The 25515-nt window shown below is 41.3% G+C and overlaps 1 protein-coding gene across 3 annotated transcripts in view; it reads right to left on the bottom strand.

Annotated features, from left to right (window-relative positions):
- Positions 1-25515, bottom strand: part of CD99L2 (CD99 molecule like 2) — a 93394-nt gene that overhangs the window by 25720 nt on the left and 42159 nt on the right. For 2 of the 3 annotated variants that reach the window (XM_044911728.1, XM_044911730.1), the window contains exon 2: positions 4581-4640. In XM_044911728.1, the coding sequence (XP_044767663.1) occupies positions 4581-4640 (60 nt within the window). Of the gene's footprint in view, positions 1-4576; positions 4641-25515 lie in introns of all 3 variants that reach the window. The other variant, XM_044911729.1, reaches the window with a different exon arrangement.

Genomic DNA, 25515 nt, shown 5'->3' with positions numbered 1-25515 from the left:
CATACCTCTCTGAAGGAGGCTCTGTGTATCTATATTATGGTGATAAATTACTGAAACCATTATTTGAGCAATTTTCAGAAAAGCAATGGTCACTTATGTAATATTACTTTAAAATCTCTAGGACTGAAACCGCTCATGTAAAAATATTTACTTTTCCAGATTTTTTTTTTTTTTAAGTCAACTGACCAGAGATGTAATAAGGGTTTATTTTCAGACTCTCATTCTGTTTGATTGACCTAATCATGTGTATCCTATGCCAGCACCCACGCAGTCTCGATCATTATAGCTTTGTGGAGTTCTGCCAGACTACACAGTTTCTGGAGAAGTGTGGTTTCTCTGAAGATCTGCAGGTGCCATTTCAAGAGAACATTCCTTACCATGCATGTGGAACCAGTGGCTCTGTCAGAGCCAGAGCCTGCGGGGATGTAGAACGTTAGCTTGGATTTGTGTGATTTTTAAGATGCTGTTAACTACAGATTTTCCTGTCATGATTCTTTAAATGGGATTTATTATCCATAATTGAGAGCAAGAAAGTCTAGCTGCTTATCAAGGAATTAGAACAGTAGGCCAACTTCATGAAAGCAGTGAGCTCCTAAAATAAAGAAACCGAGTTCCGTGAAGCTTTTCTCAAAATGTCAAGCTTGGAAAAGATTCTTTGCTGCCCAGCAAATGCTGCCCAGCAACATGGCACTCCTGCCAGAAGGGATTCTTTTCAGTATGTGCCTACAACACAGTAAAAAAAACTGACCAGGTTCCCCCAGGTGGGGCTTAATGATGGCATCCATGGCAATCCGAGGAAATAGGGAAACTCACAAGAAGCTTTACAGGGCAGGGGCGCCTGGGTAGCTCAGTCGGTTAAGCAGCCAACTCTTAATTTCAGCTCAGGTCATGATCTCAAGGTCCTGGGATCGAGCCCCATGTTGGGCTCCACACCCTTGCAGAGTCTGCTTCAGATTCTCTCCCTTTGCCTCTTCTCCACACTCTCTCTCTCTCAAATAAATAATTAAAAAAGAAAGGAAGCTTTATAGGGCAAAAGCAGGAGTGTGCTCCCTGTGAGGGGATTACACACACAGCAAAAGGAAGAGATGGAGGGAAAAGGGGTGGAGATGGAAGGAGAGGGTGGAGGCAGGGATGGAGGGAGAGAGGAGCAAAGTTCTGAAAGCAGCGCAGGTGAACCTTGAAAACATTATGCTGAGTGAAAGAAGCCAAACATGAAGTCCACATTATACGACTCCATTTATATTAAATGTCTGGAAGAGGGAAATCCATAGAGACAGGTCAGGGGCTGGGGGAGGGAAATAATCAGGGGATTGACAGCTAAAGGGTACAGTTCCTTTTTGAGGTAATGGAAATGTTCTTAAATGGACTGTAGTGTGGGCGCCTGGATGGCTCAGTCAGTTAAGCAACCCCCTTCGGCTCAGGTCATGATCCCAGGTTCCTGGGATCGGGCCCCTCATCGGGCTCCCTGCTCTGCAGGGAGCCTGCTTCTCTTCTCCCTCTGCCCCTCCCCCTGCTCATGGTCACGAGCTCACTCACTCTCTCTCAAATTTAAAAAATCTTAAAAAAAAGAAAAAGGGGGAAAAAAGGATAGCAGAGTGATGAGGTTTTGGAGGATGTCATTCAACCAAAGACATCACATGCTGGTGCTCCTATGGGTCCTGGACACACTGGCTGATGGATGCTGATGAAGATCAGATGGGCAGGTGCACAACAGAGAAAGGGATGTAAATACTAAAAAGTCCTCCATCAGGAAAATAACAAATTTCCTAATTGGGGGTCTTTATACTTAGGTTTGTTTTTGTTTTTGTTTTTTTGGTCATTTTATTTGGGGAGATGTTAAATGATTTCATTAAAACTGTCATTGCTAATAAACTGTTTATTTTCCTGGGAATCCAAAAGGCCACCTGCACGTATAGGACGGTGAGCATACTTAGGGAAGACCTGAGAACACCCTAAGCTCTCACCTCACAGCATACATGCAAATGAACTTCAAAGAGATTTGTGGTTTCAGGTTTATCATCCATTTTGAGTTAATTTTTGTATAAGGTGTGAGGCAGGGGTCCAACTTCATTCTTTTGCAACTGGATATCCAGTTGTCCCAGCACTATTTATTGACGAGATTATTCTTTTCCCATTGGACAGTCTTGGCATCTTTGTCAAAAGTCAACTGGCCACAGTATCTTGATTACTGCAAGTTTGTAGTAAGTTGTCAAATTAGGAAGTCTGAGTTCTCTGACTTTTTCTTTTTTCAAGATTGTTTTGGCAATTTTTTTTTTTTTTTTATTTGGAGAGAGAGAAAGAGTGCACGAATGAGCATCATAGGGCAGTGGGGAGGAAAGGAGAGAATCTTAAGCAGGCTCCATACCACACCCAGCATGGAGCCTGACACGGGGCTTGATCTCAGAACCCTGAGATCATGACCTGAGCCGAAATCAAGAGTTGGATGCTGGGCCACCCAGGTACTCCAAGGCTGTTTTGGCAATTTGGGATCCCTTGAATTCCATATGAACTTTAGGATCAGCTTGTCTGTTTCAGCAAAAATTCTAGCTGGGATTTTGACAGGAATTGCTTTTAGTGTGTTGATCAGTTTAAGCAGGCATTCCTCATCATGCTTGACTTACACCAGAGACTCAGCCACAGTCAAATCAAGGAACAATAATAATGGCTGACATTTACTGAGCACTGAACTCATACCAGTCCTGTGCTGAGCGCTTCATATGGGCCATCTCATCTAATCCTTATAATAATCCTAGGAGGCAGGGCTTATTATTAACCTCATGTAACACACGAGGAAACGGAGGCACAGAGAAGTCAGGTGACTCACCCAAGGTGGAAGTGGCAGAGGCAGGGTTCAGGCGCAGGAAGGCTGGCTCCAGAGCCCCTGCCTTTCTCAATCCAGAATATACAGAGAGCCCTCAAACCCATAAAAAAAAAAAGACAAGCACACGAGCAGAAAAATGGGGAAAGGATATGAAACAGATAATTCACCAAAGAAGAAAATACAAATGGCCAATAAATATATGAAATGATGCTCCATCTCACTATAATGAGGAAAATGCATAATAAGCCATAAGATTTTGTCCATTGTATTGGTAAAATGCCTTTGATTAATAAAATCTGGTGATGTGCAGATCTGGGAGCAAAGGAACTCAACAGTATTCAGTGAATACATAATGGTACATTCATTTTGGAAACAATTTGGCAGACTCTATTAAAATATAAAGTACGTATACCCTTCAGCCTGGTAGTTCCACTGAACTTATACACAAAGGATATGGGCAAGAATGTTCACTGAAGCCCTATTTGTAATTATGCAAAATGAAAGCAAATCACACATTGGCCAATAAGGAAATGGCAGCACTGGCCATGGCCAAAGCCACACCACTGGAATGCCAGCTCCATGAAGCCCAAGTTTACATCTGAAGTATAGATATAAAGATGTGGATATATGGATAATGTAGTAGGTTCCACGGTGGCCCCCAAAATATATAGTGGAGTCCTAATCCCCAGATGCCATAAACGAGACCCTATTTGGAAAAACGGTCTTTGCAGATATAATTAAGGATATTGAGATGAGATCATGCAGGATTATCCAGGTGGGTTCTAAATCCAACAAAAAGAACCCCTATAAGAGACAGAAGAGAAGACGACACCACACAAACGAGAAGGCTCTGTAAAGATGGAGGCAGAGATTGGAGTGAGGCAGCTGCAAGTCACCACAGCGGAGCTCGAGCCTTCAGAGGGAGCGTGGTCCTGCTGACACCTTCATTTTGGACCTCTGGCTTCCCGAACTCTGAGAGACTATGTTTCTGTGGGTTTAAGCCTGCGGGTTTATAATACTTTGTTACAGTAGCCCTGGGAAATTAATACAGATGGACAGATACATTTATTCAGGTCTTCAATACATATTAAATAAAAAAAAGTTGTACAATACACACATAACTAAATTAAAAAGCCTTACACGTTATGTAAAACAAAAAAACACTGAACAATCTATGTGTACAGATGTACGTAACAGCATAGAAAATCATCTGGGACCAGCAGATCCCAAACGGACTTCAGCAGTTCCCTCCCGGGATGGGAGTGACATTTGTAGGATGGGGGGGGGGGGGTTGCACAAAATCTCGGCTTTACTTTCTAACCTTCACAATTAAAAAAAAAATGGTTTAATTTTCTTCAAAAAAACGTAAAGAGAAACTGATGACAAAGCTTAGCATTTGAGAGATTATGTATAGACACCACTTTAAGAAAAGCCATTTATATTAAAAAAAAAATCTAGAAGGAAAAACAAATCTCTTATTCACTTCAAAGTATCTTTTCCTGAGCTAGGGAAAGGCAGTCTTCTGAGGCCACTGCCGGAGAAAATGCTGTATTAGCTATTACACATTGTGTGGTATTCTTCGCAAAGGAAACCAATTATGTTAAATATTCAGATTTTCTTTTAAATAATGCAATTTATGACACCCATATTTTATCCGATCAATACAGATAAAAAAATGTTTTCCTTGAGTGTGTATTCTGAGTGGGTGGTGCATATTAATCACTATTGTTTGTTTTTAATAATTTGATTTACTACTCACGCTTTACTGAGGAAGTTTCTTTCAATGCATCCTCCAGACGTAAATCAGAGTCCCCAGACCCTAAAAAATAAAAAGATTTTTAAAATTTAATTATTTTTGCATAAAACAAAATTGTACTGAAATAGTTTCTTGTAACGGTTGTTTCCCTTTAGAGGGTGTCATGAAGGTTAATACCATGAAAGGAAGTTGGTAGAAGCCATCCAAAGACACACTGAATTGATCTCCTTCTACAAACAACTTATCTCCACCAAAAGCAAAATGGAAAAACAGTCTTTGCAGATATAGTTAAGGATCTTGAGATCATGTAGGGTTTAATCTCACCAAGTTTAATGATCACAGTTTTCAGTCCACTAGAAGGCTGAAGGCTCAACTGTACAGAACACAAAGCACAATCTTACAAAAAAAGCCTTCTCCATAGTATGTATGGCTTTTGCAACAAGGAATATTGGAGTCCAAAGCTCTACTGATAATGAGCCAGGTTCTTACATCCCACTCCACATCTCATAAATGCTGTACTACATTGTGTCAATCCAGGGTACCTTCCCCCCGACCCCAATATCCATATCTAGATTAGCAGCTCTGATTACACATCACTTAAAAGGCTTGAGGGAAAAGCTTTTCACAAGAGAATCTGTTCTCAAAAGTACAGCCATATGCCCAACTCTGCCTGCTTTTGAACTTGACAGCTATCATTTCCCCTAGATGGGCACATAGTTTCCAACAAGGGTATATATATTATCAATTCTCAAACTACTATGTATGTATACTGGAACTGAACAAATAGGTAAATGGGTGATGAATTGTAGAAGCCAGGCTTCTCACTGTTGGAGAGGGAAATTATCGGTAAGAGAAGGCTAGAATGGGAGGAGTCCAAGATGGCAGAGTAGGAGACCTTAGTTTCGTCTGGTCCCAGGAATTCAGCTAGATAGCTATCAAATCATTCTGAACACCTGCAAACTCAACTGGCGAACTAAAGAAAAGAATAGCTGCAACTCCACAAATAGAAAAGCGACCACTTTCTGCAAGGTAGGAGGTGCAGAGAAGTGAATCCCAGGCGATATATGGGAAGATAAACCATGAGGGGAGGGAGCCTCCATCAGCCAGCTACTGAAAAGTGATATAGCAGCTGAGTATAAAATCAGAACATTTAGAGGTCTGCTCCGGTGAGGGACATCACTCAGGTGGCTAAGCAGGGGCAGAACCCTAGGTGGGACAGTGTGATCTCAGGATCCCTAGGGTTACAGGAAGACCGGGGATGCCTCAGTGCAGCAGAGTTCCCAAGCATCGCAGCAGGGAAGCTGGCGGCGAACAGTGAGCCCAGGAGTGGGCTCTCAGCTCGGGGTCACCATATACCATAAACTGTGGCATAGTCCAGCCACTGCTCTCCAAGCAGCGGCCCAGGGAGTGGTAGAACCTCAGCGAGACTCCCCTTCTTACCCCGGAAGGAGCAGATCGGGAGCCCACCACAGGAGTCTGCTGGGTTTAGAGACTCCACACAGGGTTGTGTGCCAGAGATAGAAATGCACGGTCACAGGCCGGGTGAGCACGGAGTGCGGCCGGAGACTGGGGAACGGGAATGACTAACTGCTTTTCTCTGGGGGCTGAGGAGTGGGGCCCCGAGTTCTCGGCTCCTCCGGGGTGGAGTTGGGGAGGCCGCCATTTTCACTCTCGTCCTCCAAAGCTGTACGGAAAGCTTGCAGGGAACAAAAGCTCCTGAGAGCAAACCCGAGCAGATGACTTAGCCCGGCCCCTGGCAAGGGCAGTGCAATTCCACTTGGGGCAAAGACACCTGAGAATCAACGCAATAGGCCCCTCCCATGGAAGATCAGCAAGAACATCCAGCTAAGACCAAGTTTACGATCATAGAGAAATGCAAAATTCCAGCACTAGGGAAATAAAGTACATAGAATTCACAGGGTTTTTTTCCCCATGATTCCTTAAGTCTTTCAATTTTAACTTTTCTTCTCATTCCTTTTACACCCAATTTCTTATTGTATCAACTCTTTTTTAGGTCTTTTTAAATTTTCATTTTTACAGTTACATTCTATCCTTTCATTGTATTTAGTTTTATATTTGTATATATATGTTTTTCTTTTTTTTTTTTAAGATTTTATTTATTTATTTGAGAGGGAGAGAGAGAGAGTGAGAGAGATAGCCCAAGAGGGGATAGGATCAGAGGGAGAAGCAGACTCCCTACTGAGCAGGGAACCCAATGTAGGACTTGATCCCGGGACTCCGGTATCATGACCTGAGCCGAAGGCAGTCGCTTAACCAACTGAGCCACCCAGGCGCCCTAAGTTTTTCTTTCTTTACAATTTTGGGATGCAGTTTCTTCTAACAAAGAGACCAAAATACACCCAGAATCTAGTTTATTGCTCTGTCCTGTTCACCTGTCACTTTACACTTTTTGTCTTTTAATTTCCATTTTTACATTTACATTCTATCTTTTCATTGTATGTAATTTTATTTTTTTACGTATATAAGTTTTTCTTTCTTTACAATTTTAGGATCTAGTTTTCTAACAAATGAAACAATACACACAGGATCCAATGTGTATGGATCTGTTCTGTTCGCCTGATTCTCTTTTTTTAATTTTTTTTTCCAGTTTCAGGTCTCTTCTGATTTGTTTAGTATATATTTTCTCTGGGGTCATTGTTGTCATTTTAGTATTTTGTTCTCTCATCCATCTACTCTTCTCTAGACAGAATGACAAGATGGAAAAACTCACCTCCAAAAAGAGAACAAGAGGGAATACTGACTGCCAGGGACCTAATCAGTATGGACATAAATAAGATGTCAGACCTAGAGTTCAGAATAATAATTATATAGATACTAGCTCGGCTTGAAAAAAGCATGGAAGACACTAGAGAATCCCTTTCTGGAGAAATAAAAGAACTAAAATCTAATCAAGCTGAAATCAAAACGGCTATTAGTGAGATGCAATCAAAAATGGAGGCTCTAACTGCTAGGATAAATGAGGCAGAAGAGAGAATTGGTGATACTGAAGACAAAATGATGGACGAAAAAGAAGCTGAGAAAGAGAGATAAACAACTACTACATCACAAGGGGAGAATTCAAGAGATAAATGATACCCTCAAGTTAAACAATAGAATAATTGGGATCTCAGAAGAGAAAAGAGAGAGAAAGGCAGAAGGTATACTAGAGCAAATTATAGCTGAGAACTTCCCTAATCTGGGGAAGGAAACAGACGTTCAAGTCCAGGAGGCACAGGGAATTCCCCCTCAAAAATCAATAAAAATAGGTCAACACCATGACACATAATAGTGAAGCTTGCAAATCTCAGACACAAAGAGAAAATCCAGACAGCAGCTCAGGACAAGAGGTCCGTAACCTACAAGGGTAGAAACATTAGACTGGCAGCAGACCTAACCACAGAGACCTGGCAGGCCAGAAAGGACCGGCATGATATATTCAAGGTGCTAAATGAGAAAAATATGCAGCCAAGAATACTTTATCCAACAAAGCTGTCATTCAAATAGGAGAGATAAAAAGCTTCCAGGACAAATGGAACTAAAAGAATTTGTGATCACTAAACCAGTCCTGCAAGAAATATTAAAAGGGATGCTTTAAGCAAAGAGAGAGCCCAAAAGTAACACAGACCAGAATGGAACAGAGACGATATACAGAAACAGTGATTTTACAGGTAATACAATGGCACTAAATTAATATATTTCAATAACTGAATGTAAATGTGCTAAATGCCCCAATCAGAAGACACAGGGCATCAGATTGGATAAAAAAGCAAGACCCATCGATATGCTGTCTGCAAGAGGTTCATTTTAGACCTAAAGACACCTCCAGACTGAAAGTGAGCGGGTGGAAACCATTTATCATACTAATGGACATCAAAAGAAAGCTGGGGTGGCAATCCTTATAACAGACAAATTAGATTTTAATAAGAGATTACATTTTAATAAGAGATGAGGAAGGACACCATATCATAATTAAAGGGTCTATCCAACAAGAAGATCTAACAATTGTAAATATTTATGACCCTAACATGGGAGCAGCCAATTATATAAACCAATTAATAACAAAATTAAACACATTGATAATAATACAATAATAGTAGGGGACTTTAACACCCCATTCATTGCAATGGACAGATCATCTAAAACAGAAGATCAACAAGGAAACAAGGGCTTTCAATGACACATTGGACCAGATGGACTTCACAGATACATTCAGAGCATTTCATCCTAAAGCAAGAGAATACGTTCTTCTTGAGTGCACATGGAACACTTTCCAGAATAGATCACATCCTGAGTCACAAATGAGGTATCAACCGGTACCAAAAGACTGGGATCATTCCCTGCATATTTTCAGACCACAATGCTTTGAAACTAGAACTCAATCACAAGAGGAAAGTTAGAAAGAACTCAAATACGTGGAGGCTAAAAAGCATCCTACTAAAAAATGAATGGGTCAACCAGGAAATTAAAGAAGAATTTTAAAAATTCATGGAAACAAATGAAAATGAAAACACAACTGTTCAAAATCTTTGGAATGCAGCAAAGGCAGTCCTAAGAGGAAAGTATATAGCAATATAAGCCTTTCTCAAGAAACTAGAAAGGTCTCAAATACACAACCTAACCCTACACCTAAAGGAGCTGGAGAAAGAACAGCAAATGAAGCCTAAACCCACCAGGAGAAGAGAAAGAATCAATTAAATAGAAACCAAAAGAACAGTAGAACAGATCAACGAAACTAGGAGCTGGTTCTTTGAAAGAATTAATAAGATTGATAAACCCCTGGCCAGACTTATCAAAAAGAAAAGAGAAATGACCCAAATAAATAAAATCATGAATGAAAGAGGAGAGATCACAACCAACACCAAAGAAATATAAACAATTATAAGAATATATTATGAGCAACTATATGCCAGCAAATTAGATAATCTGGAAGAAACAGATGCATTCCTAGAGATGTACAAACTACCAAAACTGAACCAGGAAGAAATAGAAAACCCGAAGAGACCCATAACCAGTAAGGAAATTGAAGCAGTCATCAAAAATCTCCCAACAAACAAAAGCCCAGGGCCAGATGGCTTCCCAGGGGAATTCTACCAAACATTTCAAGAAGAATACCTATTATTCTGAAGCTGTTTCAAAGAATAGAAATGGAAGGAAAACTTCCAAACTCATTTTATGAGGCCAGCATTACCTTGATCCCAAAACCAGACAAAGACCCCATCAAAAAGGAGAACTACAGACCAATATCCCTGATGAACATGGATGCAAAAATTCTCACCAAACTACTAGCCAACAGGATCCAACAGTACATTAAAAGGATTATTCACCACGACCAAGTGGGATTTATTCCTGGGCTGCAAGGTTGGTTCAACATCTGCAAATCAATCAATGTGATACAATACATTAATAAAAGAAAGAACAAGAACCATATGATCCTCTCAATAGATGCAGAAAAAGCATTTGACAAAGTACAGCATCCTTTCTTGATCAAAACTCTTCAGAGTATAGGGATAGAGGGTACATACCTCAGTATCATAAAAGCCATCTATGAAAAACCCACAGCGACTATCATACTCAATGGGGAAAAACTGAGAGCTTTTCCCCTACGATCAGGAACACGGCAGGGATGTCCACTATCACCACTGCTGTTCAACATACTACTAGAAGTCCTAGCCTCAGCAATCAGACAACAAAAAGAAATAAAAGGCATTGGGGGGATGGGTTAGTCCAGTGATGGGTATTAAAGAGGGCACGTACTGAATGGAGCGCTGGGTGTTATACGCAAACAATGAATTATGGAACACTACATCAAAAACTAATGATGTAATGTATGGTGATTAACATAACATAATAAAATTAAAAAGGCATCCGAATCGGCAAAGAAGTGAAACTCTCATATTTTACAGATGATATGATACTTTATGTGGAAAACCCAAAAGACTCCACCCCAAAACTGCTAGAACTCATACAGGAATTCAGTCAAGTGGCAGGATATAAAATCAATACACAGAAATCAGTTGCTTTTCTATACACCAATAACAAGACAGAAGAAAGAGAAATTAAGGAGTCAATCCCATTTACAATGCACCCAAAACCATGATACCTAGGAATAAATCTAACTGAAGAGGCAAAGAATCTATACTCAGAAAACTATAGAACACTCATGAAAGAAATTGAGGAATACACAAAGAAATGGAAAAACGTTCCATGCTCATGGATTGGAAGAAAAAATATTGTGAAAATGTCTATGCTACCTAGAGCAATCTACACATTTAATGCAGTCCCTATCAAAATACATCCACTTTTTTCAAAGAAATGGAACAAATAACCCCAAAATTTGTACAGAACCAGAAAAGACCCTGAATATCCAAAGGAATGTTGAAAAAGAAAACCAAAGCTGGTGGCATCACAATTCTGGACTTCAAGCGCTATTACAAAGCTGTCATCATCAAGACAGTATGGTACTGGCACAAAAACAGACACATAGATCAATGGAACAGAATAGAGAGCCCAGAAATGGACCCTCAACTCTATGGTCAACTAATCCTCGACAAAGTAGGAAAGAATATCCAAAGGAAAAAAGACAGTCTCTTCAACAAATGGTGTTGGGAAAATTGGGCAGCCACATGCAGAAGAATGAAACTGGACCATTTCCTTACACCACACACAAAATAGACTCAAAATGGATGAAAGACCTCAATGTGAGACAGGAATCCATCAAAATCCTAAAGAAGAACACAGGCAGCAACTTCTGTGACCTTGGCCGCAGCTACTTCTTGCTATACACATCTCCCAAGGCAAGGGAAACAAAGGCAAAAATGAACTATTGGGACTTCATCAAGATAAAAACCTTCTACACAGCAAAGGAATCAGTCGACAAAACTGAAAAACAACAGACAGAATGGGAGAAGGTATTTGCAAATGACATATCAGATAAAGGGCTAGTATCTGAGATCTGTAAAGAACTTATCAAACTCAACCCCCCAAAACATAGAATCCAATCAAGAAATGCACAGAAGACATGAACAGACATTTCTCCAAGAAGACATCCAAATGGCCAACAGACACATGAAAAAATGCTCAACATCACTGGGCATCAGGGAAATACAAATCAAAACCACAATGAGATACCACGCCACGCCAGTCAGAATGGCTAAAATTACAAAGTCAGGAAATGACAGATGTTGTCAAGGATATAGAGAAAGGGGAACCCTGTTACACTTTTGGTGGGAATGCAAACTTGTGCAGCCACTCTGGAAAACAGTATGGAGGTTCCTCAAGAAGTTGAAAATAGAGCTACCATATGACCCAGCAATTGCACTACTAGGGATTTACCCCAAATATACAAATGCAGCAATCCGAAGGGGTACCTGCACCCTAATGTTTATAGCAGCAATGTCCACAATAGCCAAACTATGGAAGGAGCCCAGATGGCCATCAATTGATGAATGGATAAAGAAGTTGTGGTGTATATATATACAATGGAATATTATGCAGCCATCAAAAAAATGAAATCTTGCCATTTACAACAATGTGGATGGAACTGGAGGGTATTATGCTAAGCAAAATAAGTCAAGCAGAGAAAGACAATTATCATATGATCTCACTTATATGTCCAATTTAAGAACAAAGCAAGGTTCATAGGAGAAGAGAGGGAAAAATAAAACAAGATGAAATCAGAGAGGGAGATAAACTATAAGAGACTCTTAATCTCAGGAAACAAACTGAGGGTTGCTGGAGTGGTGGGGGGTGCGGGGATGGGGTAACTGGGTGATGGACATTAAGGAAGGCATGTGATGTAATGAACATCAGGTATTACTAAAGACTGATGAATCACTGAACTCTGCCTCTGAAACTAATACATGTTAATTGAATTTAAAGAAAAAGAAAAAAAGTTAAAAAAGAGGCTAGAATGATCCATGTGATGATCAATTAGAGTTGGAGACCTCAGTATGAATCATGTGTAGCTTAATATACACACAGATGGTTACATATAGAAATATTTATAGACGTGTGTGTGTGTGTGTGTGTGTGTGTATATGAGCTAGTATGCAGACATGCCTTTGCTCTGTCACCCGAGATGGCCTAGAAGCAATTACACCCCAGTAGCAATGAGCACATCTAGCACCCAGATCTTGGTTTCTAAATACCATTCTCCAATTAAAGAAAAACAGAACTCCTTGGACAAATGGCAGATTCTAGGATTGGAACAAGAAATATATGAGTTTGTAGCATCTTCTAGCGCCAGGAAGTATTTTTTAAAATACTGATATTTATGGGTATATGTCAGAGAAGCACAGGGCCAACTGGAAGAGCTCCCAGCTAAAGCTGGAACAATTTAATCAACAAAATAGTATTAGATTATAATCCGAAGGATAAAATATTCATGTGTCCATGCTGATATAAATATACATTAAACAAATACATAAAAGGGTTAAAAAAGAAGAATTCAAATTAATTTATAGAGATTTCTAGCTCAAGGAGAGGAAACATAACTCTCCACTCCATAAGTCTTGACTTCCTTCCAAAGATTACAGTAGGAGAAGGTAGGTGGGAGGGAGAGAGTAACTTTACAGTGGAGAAATCTAAGAAACACTCCATCAGATCAAGGTTAACATCAACAGTGATGGGTCATACCTTTGATATGAGGGGATGAGACAACCACTATACATGTGTGGTCTTCCCCTCTAAAACCTATAACCCCAGTAAAATCATGAGAAAAACATAGGACAAATTCCAATCCTACAAAATACGTGACCAGTACTCCTCAAAACCAAGGTCATCAAAAACACACTAAAGTCTGAGAAACTGGCACAGCCTGAAGAACCTAAGGAGATATAATAATGGCAGGTCACTGGTACCCTGGATTGGATCCTGGAACAACAAACAACAACAAAAAAGGGGGGCTTTAGATAAAAAACAAAAAATCCGAATAGAGTATGGACTTCAGTTAATAATAGTATATCAATATTGGTTCATTAGTTGTGATAAATGTACCACACTAATGTAAAATGCTAAAAATAGGGGAAACCAAATATGGAGGATATGAGGACTCTCTGTACTAGCTTGGCATTGTAAATCTAAAACTGTTCTAAAAATAAACTTTATTTTTAAAAATCCATTTCCCAGAGCAAAAAAAAATATTAAGAGATGTATAGGATATAGAAGAGATATTTAGGATATATAACCTCTAGCTCATTCAAGAAAAAAAGGTCAACACCAACAACTAAAAATCAATCCAACTAAAGTCACCAAACAGAAAGAAACATATTAAACAGAAAACATGAACTTTAACACAAGAATATGTGCAATTATATCAGTTTTAAAAAATGAGTGTAAAGAGGGTAAATCTATCAAAAGATAAATGGAATAAAAAGATAACTATATGCTGTTGACAAGATATAATATAGAAATATATATATACATATATAGAAATATATAATAGAGCAATATATACCAGGTAAAGGTTAACAGGAAGGAAACAGATGTGGCAATATTAATATGACAAGGTGAAACTCAAGATCCCAACCTCTAAATAGGAAAAGTGCAGTATTTTATAAAGCATATAATCCACCAAGAAAATAGTCATAGCATTTAATAACCTAGCTTCTAAAATTCTGAAGCAGACTTTTGCTTTTTGCTATGATGGAGAACTGGTGTCAGATTAGCCCTTCCATTGTAAACACTATAAAATGGACAAAACATGAGGTAACAGCTTTCAGCAATGAACGGCAATCCCAGAGATCAAGGAAATTGTGACAGCTAAATCCAACAGGTGATCCTGGATTGGATCCTGAATCTATAAAGAGCATTATTGGGACACAATGAAATTTGAAAGAGGTCTATTGACCAGATGGTAATACTGGATCAATGTCAAACTCCTGATCTTGATGGATTTACTGTCCTCAGGGAAGAAAGTGTCCTTGTTTTTAGGAAATGCATGCTTTAGTATTAAGATGTAATGAGCATCATGCTTGTGACGGAGTCTGAAATGATTCTGAAAAAATATTTAGACACACCTATACTTACCGGGGCAAATGTGGTAAAACTGGGAAATCTAGGTGATCAGTAAATGGAAATTCCTTCTATTAGACATTATTGTGACAACTGGTGAAATTTGAATTGGGTCTAAGGATTAGGTGGTAGTAACACATCAACATTAATTTCCTGATCCAGATGGTTATGTTGAGGATATATAAAAGGATGTCCTTGTTTGAAGGAAATGTACCCTCAAGTTATATTGTAGATGTTGGCGGGGGTAGTGATGGAGCATCAGGGAAGCAACTTACTCTCAGATGATTTGGTGGAGGGAAGTGACATATACTGTATTTGCAAGTTTCCTATAGGTTTGTAATTATCTCAACATTTAAAAAATTAAAATTATTTAAATATGCGTATCTCTCAACCCAGCAATTGCACTTTTAGGTATTTGTTAGAGAAAAATACTTGCACATGTGCCCAAAGAGGTATGTACAAGGTTGTTCACAACAGTACTGCTTAAAATAGCAAAAAGAAATGGAAACAGACCAAGTATTCATCAAAGAAGAATTAAATAAAACCTAGTTCTTCAATACAATGAAATGTTATATAGCTGTTTAAAAGAATGGAATACCTTCAGTAAACTGGGAATAGAAGGGAACTTCCTCAACTTGAAAAAGAATATCTGCAAAAACCCTACAGCTAACACCATACTTGATGGTGATAAATTAAAGCTTTCCTTCCAAGATCAGAAACAAGGCTATGATGTCCCTGCTCACCACTACTTCTCAACATCGTAGCAGAAGTCCTAGCTACTGCAACAAGACAAGGGGGCGGAAATAGATATACTAATTGGGAAGGAAAAATAAAAACTGTCTTTGTTCAAGAGCAAATGATCATCTATGTAGATAATCTAAAAGGATTCACAAAAAAAAAAAAAAAAAAAAAAAAACCTCCTTACACTCCTGAAACTAATAAGTGACTCCAGCAAGGTTGGAGGATACAAGGTTAGTCACTTTCCTATATATCAGCAATGAACAAGTGGAATTTGAAATTAAAAACACAACACCATTTATATTAGCAGCCCCCCAAAAGAAATACCTGGTATAAATCTAACAAAATATGTGTAAGATCTATATGAAGAAAGCTACAAAACTGTTATGAAAGAAATCAAAGAATGACTAAATGGAGAGATATTCCATGTTCATGGATAAGACGACACAATACTGTCAACATGTCAGTTTCCCAACTTGATTTATAGATTCAATGCAATCACAATCAAAATGTCAGCAAGTTATTTTGTAGATATGGAGAAACTGAAAAGTTTATGTGGAGAGGACAAAGACCCAAAATAGCCAATACAATATTGAAGGAAAAGAACAAGGTGGGAGGATACTACCCAACTTCAAGACTTACTATAAAATTAGAGTAATCAAGATAGTGTGGTATTAGCAAAAGAGAGACAAACAGATCAGTGGAACAGATTAGAGAGCCCAAAAATAGACCCATATAGTCAACTGATCTTTTACAAAGGAGAAAAGGCAACACAATGGAGAAAATACAGTCTCTTCAACAAATGGAGTGGAACAATTGGACAACCACCTGCAAAAAAAAAAAAAAAGAATCTAGACTTAGACTTTACATCCTTCACAAACATTAATTCGAAATGGATCACAGACTTACAATATAAAACACAAAATGATAAATCTCCTAGAAGCAACATAGGAGAAAACCTAGATGACTTGAGTTTGGCAATGACTTTTTAGCTGTAACACCAAAAGCATGATCCATGGAAAAACTTGTTAAGATGGACTTCATTAAAATTAAAAACTTCTGCTCTGTGGAAAACACTACTGGGAGACCGAATAGACAAGCCACAGGCTGGGAGAAAATACTTACCAAAGACACATCTAATAAAGAGCCATTATCCAAAATATACAAAGAATGCTTAAAACTTAACCTGATTTAAAAATGGGCTGCACCCCAGCTGCCCCTGGTGCCTCATCATCCCCTGCAGACCTAGGATACAGGTCCACTTATGTGGTTCTGGATAGACACTTTTCCAAAGAAGATATCCAGATGGCCAACATGCATGTGAAAAGATGCTCAATTTCACTGATGATCAGAGAAATGCAAATCAAAACTGCAGTGAGATCAGCCCCTACCTGTTAGAATGGCTAGTATCAAACAGACAAGGTAAGTGTTGACGAGAATGTGGAGAAAAGGGCACCCTTATGTACTGTTAGTAGGAAAGTAAAATTGGTACAGCCACTATGGAAAACAGAGCGTCCTCAACAAATGAAAACTAGAACTACTACGACCCAGCAATCCCACTTCTGGGTACACATACAAATGAAATGAAATCACTCTCTCAAAGAGATCTCTGCACCCCCACGTTCATTGCAGCATTATTCACAATAACCAAACAGGGAAACTACCTAAGTGTCCACTGATGGATAAATGGATAAAGACACACACACACACAGGAATATCATTCAGCCATAAAAAAAGGGCATCATGCTAAATGAAATAAGTCAGACAGAAAAAAACAAATACTGTATGATCCCACTTATAAAGGGTATTTAGACTAGTAAAATTAACAGAGTAGAGTGGAATATTAATCAGCCATCAGAAAGGATGAATACCCACCATTTGCAACAACATGGATGGACCCAAGGGTATAATGTTAACTGAAATAAGCCAGTCAGAGAAAGAGAAATACCATATGATTTCACTTATATGTGGAATTTACGAAACAAATGAACAAAGAAACAACAACAAAGAAAAAGACACAAACAAAAAACCCAGACTCTTAACTACAGAGAACTGGTGGTTGCCAGACAGGATGGGGAGGGGATGGGGGAAACAGGTGGAGGGGATGAGCACTGAGTAATGTACAGAACTGTGGAACCATTAGAATGTATACGTGAAACTAGCATAACACTGTATGTTAATCATACTTGGAAAAAAAACACAAAACCAAAACCGAGCTACCACTACACACCTATGAGAATGGCCCAAACTGCAGACACCTCCAAGTGCTGGCAAGGACGTGGAACAAAAGGAAAGCTCATTAATTACTGGTGGGAATGCAAAATGGCACAGCCACTTTGGAAGACAATTTAGTGGTTTCTAACCAAACTAAACATATATACCATACAATCCAGCAATCATACTCCTTGGTATTTACCCAAAGGGGTTAAAAACTTAGGTCCACACAAAACCTGCACACAGATGTTTACAATTTTATTCATAATTGCCAAAACTTGGAAGCAACCAAGATTCCTTCAGTAGGTGAACAGATAAACTGTGGGACATCGAGACGATGGAATAGTCTTTCATGCTAAAAAAAAAAAAAAAAAAAAAAAAGCTATCAAGCCATGAAAAGATAGAGGAACCTCTAATGCATATTACTAAATGAAAGAAGCCAATCATAAAAGTGACAAACTGTAGGATTCCAACTACATAACATTCCGGAAAGACAAAACTATGGAGACAATAAAACAGTCAGTGGTTGCCAGGGGTTGGGGTGGAGGGATGCATACGTGGAACACAGAGGACTTTTAGGGCAGTGAAAAGATTCTGTATGATACTCTGATGGTGGATACATATCAATATAAATTTGTACAAACCCACAGAATCTACAATACCAAGAGTGAACCCTGAAGTAGGGACTTCGAGTTAATCAACTATAGCCAACGTATCTCTGGTCGGGGGTGTTGATAAGAAGGGGCCTGTGCATGTGTGGGGGCAGGAGGTATATGAAAACTCTATCTTCTGCTCAATATTACTGTGAACCTAAAACTGCTATAAAAAAATGAAGTCCATTAAAAAGAATGAGAATAGGGGTCAGGGAGAAGAAGCATTGTATTATTAATTTAAAGCCTTCTCTGATTTATTTGAATCAGGTACAGATATTTCTCTTACGATGACAATTTAAAAGTTCTGGATCAACCCCTCCAAAATCATAAGGCAATCATTCTACTGGGTCTTCCTTCAAAACTCTATCCCTACTTTCTCACCCAAGAATTGCAAGCACACATTCATTCTTCCAGTTAACTTCTTGCACAAGTAACAATATGTTTTTGGCCTGAGCCATTCCCCTACTGTTTGCTGGTACATCTTGTTATATGTCATCAAGAGTTAAGAGCAAGAGAACACAATTTTGCAGTATTTACTAAACCCTCAGTGACCTTGGATTCAATGGACCCAAACCATCTGTGGACAAAACCATTCAGCATCAATCCACATCCAGAGCTAATTAAGACTTCTTCAGAGTCTACAATCAAGCACAGCTGCCAAAATCAAGATGGGAACAAGTATTCTCATGAGAGATACCATACCTCAAGTGGCCTAAAACAGGGTCGTGTTCTAGATCTTTTGTATGCAATCTCTAACAACTCACGTTGGGTGTAGGCAGACAGGAACCCTCCACATTAATGACACTGACTCACCCTTGGGCACCAGGCACACATTATTAGAAAGTGGCTGATTCATCACAGGTTAAATTTACAAGCCCCAAAGCACTGTACCTGGGGGGCCAGTGCTCAAGTATTCAGCAGAAAAGTTGCCTCATTCCAGTGCAGAGGACCACAAAGAATTTTTCATGGAAAAGGCATGTAGTGAGCTGGTAATGCCTGTCTGAAAATGTCCTTTGACATTAGGCAGAATTTTGGAGATGTTACCCATGGACTTGTACGTGTCCTTAAGAAGATCCATTTGAGGGCGCCTGGGTGGCTCAGTTGGTTAAGCGACTGCCTTCGGCTCAGGTCATGATCCTGGAGTCCCGGGATCGAGTCCCGCATCGGGCTACCTGCTCAGCAGGGAGTCTGCTTCTCCCCCTCCCGCTCCCCCCTCTTGTGCTCTTTCTCTCTCTCACTCTCTCTCTCAAATAAATAAATAAAATCTTTAAAAAAAAAAAAAAAAAAAAAAAGAAGATCCATTTGATAAGCAAAGTGCTGGTTCTACCCACAGACACCCTAGCAGCTTCTGTCTGTCCTGAAGTAGATTTTGTCCCCTTGGGAGGAAACACAAACTTGATCTCATATTGCAACGTGACCCACCGTGACTGGTGTCTAAAGCTAAGGGTGCATTTTAATAAGGCCTGTGAAACAAGACACAGCATGCCCTTGTTAGAACTGGCTGGGATCCAGCACCTGCCAACGCCTTGATTGAAATGTCTGATCCACGAGAGGCTCCACCTGATGTGCCCCCAGTAGCCTTGCATTTGGGTTTGATGAATTAATCACTCCCTCCCACGTGTTCCACTTAGTTCATCCTGAAAGTACACCCATCCCAGTTAGGGGTTTAGGTTTTTTTTTTTTTTTTTTTAGGGGGCGGGGAGGGTCAGAGGGAGAGGGAAAGGGAGAGAATCCCAAGCCGACTCCATGCTGAGCGTGGAGCCCGACACTAGGGCTTGATCCCACAGCCCTGAGATCATGACCCGAGCTGAAATCAAGAGTCGGATGCTCAACTGACTGAGCCACCCAGGCGCCCCAACATTTGTCCCTTATGGTCACCCTGGTAACCACTAGCCACATGTGGCTGTGTCATTAAAAGTAAAATTCAATAAAAACTTTAAAATGCAGTTTCTTAGCCACACTAGCCACATTCCAAGTGCTCCGTAGCCACATGTGGCAGGCGACTATTGTGTTGGACAGGACCAAAGAACATCTCCATCATCACGGAAAGTTCCGCTGGACAGTGCTGCTCCAGCCAGTGAGCTGCCTGAAGCAGGGACTTGGACCTGGTCGTCTCCATGCAAATGCCAAACAGGCCTGACACCTGAAGGTGTGTTCACTGCAATTAACCAAACTTGGTCTCGGTGTTGTGAGAGGACCTTTGATCTGTTCCCACAGAATTACCAGTGGAGAAGACCTGTTAGTACTTCGGTGACAAATCCATTCGGGTTTCATGCCAAGAGTAAAGTCCTCCCTGCAGAGGAGCGTGTCTGCTCCCTGCTGGATTAAGAACTGCAGAGGCGGGGCGCCTGGGTGGCTCAGTTGGTTAAGCCACTGCCTTCGGCTCGGGTCATGATCCTGGAGTCCCGGGATCGAGTCCCGCATCGGGCTCCCTGCTCGGCGGGGAGTCTGCTTCTCCCTCTGACCCTCCCCCCTCTCATGTGCTCTCTGTCTCTCTCATTCTCTCTGTCTCGGATAAATAAATAAAAAAAAAAAAATTAAAAAAAATCTTAAAAAAAAAGAACTGCAGAGGCAGCCTGGACCCCTGGCTGCCAAAGATTTCAGACACAAAGTTCCAGCTCCGCCAGGGAGATGGGTGGGTGCTCTCGAGTGCCCAGTCACACCTGTCCCCCTGCTCTCTAAGGATGGGTTCTCTTCTACCGTTTTCCTTTTTACACACAAGCAGCTTTCAATTTTTTTTTTTTTTGAAAGGGTTCAGTACAAATTCTAAATGAGTAATACCTAAACTGCTTTGGTTTTCAGGTTTTAAAATCTTGACCCTTTTCTGTGGATGACTAAGAACACAAGGGACATCTGAGACTGGTAAATCACAGACGTGTCATCTCAGGATTTCCCTTTTGTTTGTCTGAATGAAGCTTCTGTAAATACCCGTGCTACACTTGTTTGTCCAGAACAACACGCACCTGCCGGGCATGGGGGCCAGCTCCTGAATCTATACCACAACTCCAAAAGAACGGAGCTACTTATCAAAGAGCAAACGGGTTAGTCAACAGTGAGCAGCCGGTACCAAAATGCAGGGAAGACCCACAAGAAGATGGGCCAGAATCAAATCTGGACCTGAGGGGTCAAACCATGACCCAATAACTAGGACTATGGCACAAGCCCCTTGATCACCTGGGTTCAGGAATGAGACTAAAGTCAGTCCCAAGAGATTGAGCCTGCTTATGGAGGGGGGGGGTCACAGCTTGATTTAACCTGAAACGAGCCACAGAATAAGGATGCTCCACCTTCCTATGATAAAGACCTCATGGGATGTGGCTGCTTGGACAGCCCTGTGTTTCCCCTGCCCCCCTGGCAGGGGGCCACTGGGGCTGTGAGTCATAAAAGGAAAACCTGCAGGTTGGGAAAAACAACTTCATACCTCCCTACTGCCTACCACGGGAACATTCCTGAAAACTGCTTGCGACAAACCCACTGCCACGCATGGTCAATTTTACAAATGTCTCTGGTGGAAGTAATTTCTCTCCCTAACACAAACAAGTAAGGTAGCCCTCTCCCGCCTCGTGCTAGAGAGGGTGACAGCAAACCCAAAATGCTAAGTTATGCTAGTCGCTGATTTCCCTGAATTTTTGCACCACTTTAACTCTTGCCTCAATCTAGATTTGAACACATCTGTCTTGGTAAATTTATGCTTTTACACCTCGAAGCACGCTGAGTAATATCTTCTGGGTTAGCTAAGCACTGCAGCATTGCAAGGGAACATGAAAATGGTTTTCCTCTTATTCTGATTACTAAATGGGTTTAGCTATTGCCACCTGAGCTCCCACTAGTTCCATGAATAAATTTAAAGCAGTCCCAGAGAGGACAATGGTGATGTGAAGGCAGGGATTGGCATTTCAGACCAAAACAGCCACCACTACCCACATCTACAGTGTGTAAGCCAGACGGCTGATTTCAGGTCCTCGAGGGCCACACCTGGCTCCAGGTACCTGTGTAAAAGGGGAACTTGGTAGGCAAGGTGCCGCGGCCAAAAGTCTGTTTACAGATTTCCAGGAAGCATCCAAGTGTCCTACGTACATGGCAAGCAGCTTGATTTAAAAGGTGGAAGGAGGAATTTTTTTCACAAATTGCTTAAGTTACTTTGTTGATTTAAAGGACAGTCTTCGGGGGGCGCCTGGGTAGCACAGTCAGTTAAGCGTGCAGACTCTGGATTTTGGCTCAGGTCTGATTCTCAGGGTCGTGGGATAGGGCCCAGATTTGGGCTCTGCACTCAGCAGGGAGTCTGCTTGAAGATTCTCTCCCTTTGCCCCTCCCCTCCTCTCTCTCTCAAATACATAAATAAAAAAAAAAAAAGGACATTCTCATTCCTCCTTTCCACACGGAAGGGTAAATGTCTATGAAGGCTGTTCTGAGGAAATCCCAAAGGTGCCTGGAATGCCTGGAAGGGTAACCTTTTCCATACAAGTCAGAGCTGACAGGCAGGGGACTCCTCAGCTGAAGAAAAAATGGAGTGGGGGGAGGTGGGGAAGGGGGGACTAACTGCCAATAAGTATGGGGTTTCTTTTGGAGGTAGTGGAAATATTGTACAGTGAGATGGTGGTGAGTATGCTAAGAACCACTAAACTGTAGACTTTAAAATGGCAAATTTTAGGTTATGTGAATTACATCTCAAAAAGAAATGCAGTAGCTGTCTGCAGGTACTGTGGTCAGCATTCAGCTCTGCAAGGGGCACCCCAGGACCTCAGAGATCAGACGCCCTCTCAGGCGGGAACCTGAGGGCCTCAGCAGTTAATCATTTGGTAGCAGAAATAGAAATGACCCTGGAACCAGAAGATACTATGCCTTGTACCCATTCTGTCACTCACTGAGTAGGGGTCCTGGAGCATTTGCTCGAAGTCATGGAAGTGACCTGTCCCCCAGGTGTAAAACGAAGGTATCACACCCGATGGCTCAATCTCCCCATGGAATAAGGTGGACGACATAACAGAAGCCAAGCCTCCATGGACAAGGAAAGTGCCATCGTGATGTGGCAGGAAACTGGGGTCTTAGGCACACTGCTTGCTGAGCCACAGTTGCTTTTCTTTTTTTTTTTTTTTTTTAAAGATTTTGAGAGAGAGCGTGAGCGAACGAGCACGTGCACAGGAAGAGGGGCAGAGGGAGAGGAAGAGGGAGAGAAGGAGACTCCCCGCTGAGCACGGAACCCAAGGCAGGGCTGGATCTCAGGACGGTGAGATCATGACCTGAGCCGAAATCTAGAGTAAGAGGCTCAACCGACTGCGCCAGCCAGGCGCCCCAGGGCCATGGTTTCTAAGAAGCAGTGCAAGACACCAAGTGCCTTGCCAAGGGTGTTTCTGCTGGGGTCACAACAAAAACTGGAGCCCAACTCTGGTCCAAGGCTGTTCCAAGACAACACGTGAGGATATCAGTACTGGTGTACTTTGGAGCCAAACAGCCTGGGCGCTGGGGTCCCAGCAGAAAACCCCCGGGCAAGAGATGGCTCTGTGCCTGTTTCCTCATCAGACTCTACTACAGTTAAGCGGATGTGAAGATGACACTGGTCATTATACAGAATAGGATTAGCACAGTCTCTAACACATACGAATCTCTCAAATATTAGCTATGATTATTATATTTGACATTAAGTAAAACCTAGTAATAGACCTATTATTAAGTAGGAGGCCCTCGAAACATACACATGAATAAACAGCTTACAGGAGTCTGATTAAAATGTTCAAAAGCTTAATAGATGCAGAGAGCAAAGCCACATTCTGATCTGAACTCACCCCACGTCTGATGAACCTTTAGATCCTCCTCATGTGCCTTGATTTCCCAAGCTTATGTCACACGAATATCACCGGCCATCCCCAAACTTCTAAACCCCAGGCTCTTGACTAATAATGCACATGGCATTTCCTTCCCCTACCGCCAACATAAACATAAACGTCAAAGTGGAGACCTGCGTGATTTCTTAAGTGAGGTGGGAAGCGGTCTCTGGTTGATGCTGCATAGATTGAGATTTCCAAATCAGAGCCAGGCATAGCTGAACAGGACTTCAGAGATCACATAGTCCAACCCAGTCATTTTAGAGAGAAAGAGAATCCACTAAAAGGTTTACTTTGGGGGGGGGGGTGTTTCAAGTTGGTTCAACAGGAGAATCCTATAAGACAGTTCATTATGTAGTACAGATGTGTTTGGATGAAGCCTGGCTCATATCATGGCCCCTTAAAGAGCCGGCTTCGACAGAAAGCCTGATCTACCCAATTAACTTCAGAGGCAAAGTAAAGCAATCATGTCACGAGGTCCACCCATGTTCATGAGCAGGCTCAGAGGTGGAATCTGAGTTTACACTGGACACGCCCATCAAGATTTCAGCCTTAACACCTGGCCAGGCCCATGTAAAGGGAGAATGGCACAGTCAGCCCATGGCAGCTCCTATACGTTCCCCAACCCAGACCTTTCTCCTGAAATCCAATCCTGCAGGCCATGCTATTCAGGGGAGATTTCCACAACTCCTCCAGAGAAACATGCCCAACTGGCCTCTGTCTTCCCTCACCTTCCAGGACTGGCTTCCCCCCTTTTATATGGCAGAGTTCCAGTAAGTTCATTACCATCTACCTAGGCACCCCGAATCAAACGCATGGTTGTTATTCTTGATCCCTCCTTCATTTGTGACCCAACCACGACCAAAATAGTTCTCCTCTCCATCCTGTCACCTCTACTTCTGTGGTCACTCCCTTAATTTCTCATCACAATTATAGTAACAGTCCTCCAGCTGCCCTCCCCAGCTTGAGGCTTTTTTTCTATTCTGCTGCCCAAAAAATGGGATACAAAGATCTGTTAGGGTCACTGTTGTTAACTCAAAACCTACCAATTTCTCCCCATTGCCTAAAGAATCAAGTCCAAACTCTTTGTGCCTATCATTCAAAACCCAACCATTCTCTGTACTCTTCTACCTCCAGGCCCACTGCTCTCTTCACCCCAACCCCCTTCTTTGTATACAGATCGTCAGCATACAGGGGTGCTTCCTCTATGCAGCCCATCTGGGGCCCACCCCCCGCCAAGTAAAACTCATCACATTGGTCATGCTTCATCCTTCATGCTAAGTGAAGCAGATATAACTCGACCCGTCACCCTCACAGTGGACTCTAAGTTCTTTAAAGACAGGGACTGGGCCCTTTCCGCATGCCCCCACATACCACAAGGCCTTGTCTGTAACAGTGCTCAGTTCACAGGCTCAAATGAACCACTTTTCTAGCAGATGCTTCGATTGGAAATCCAAGCCCAGCTATGTCCAGGGAACCAACACTTATAACTTATTCTTT

Source organism: Neomonachus schauinslandi, chromosome X (genome assembly GCF_002201575.2).
Source record: "Neomonachus schauinslandi chromosome X, ASM220157v2, whole genome shotgun sequence".
NCBI classification, from domain to species: Eukaryota; Metazoa; Chordata; class Mammalia; order Carnivora; family Phocidae; genus Neomonachus; species Neomonachus schauinslandi.
Note: the sequence above shows the minus strand (reverse complement) of the source record. Positions and strands in the feature narration are given on the sequence as shown.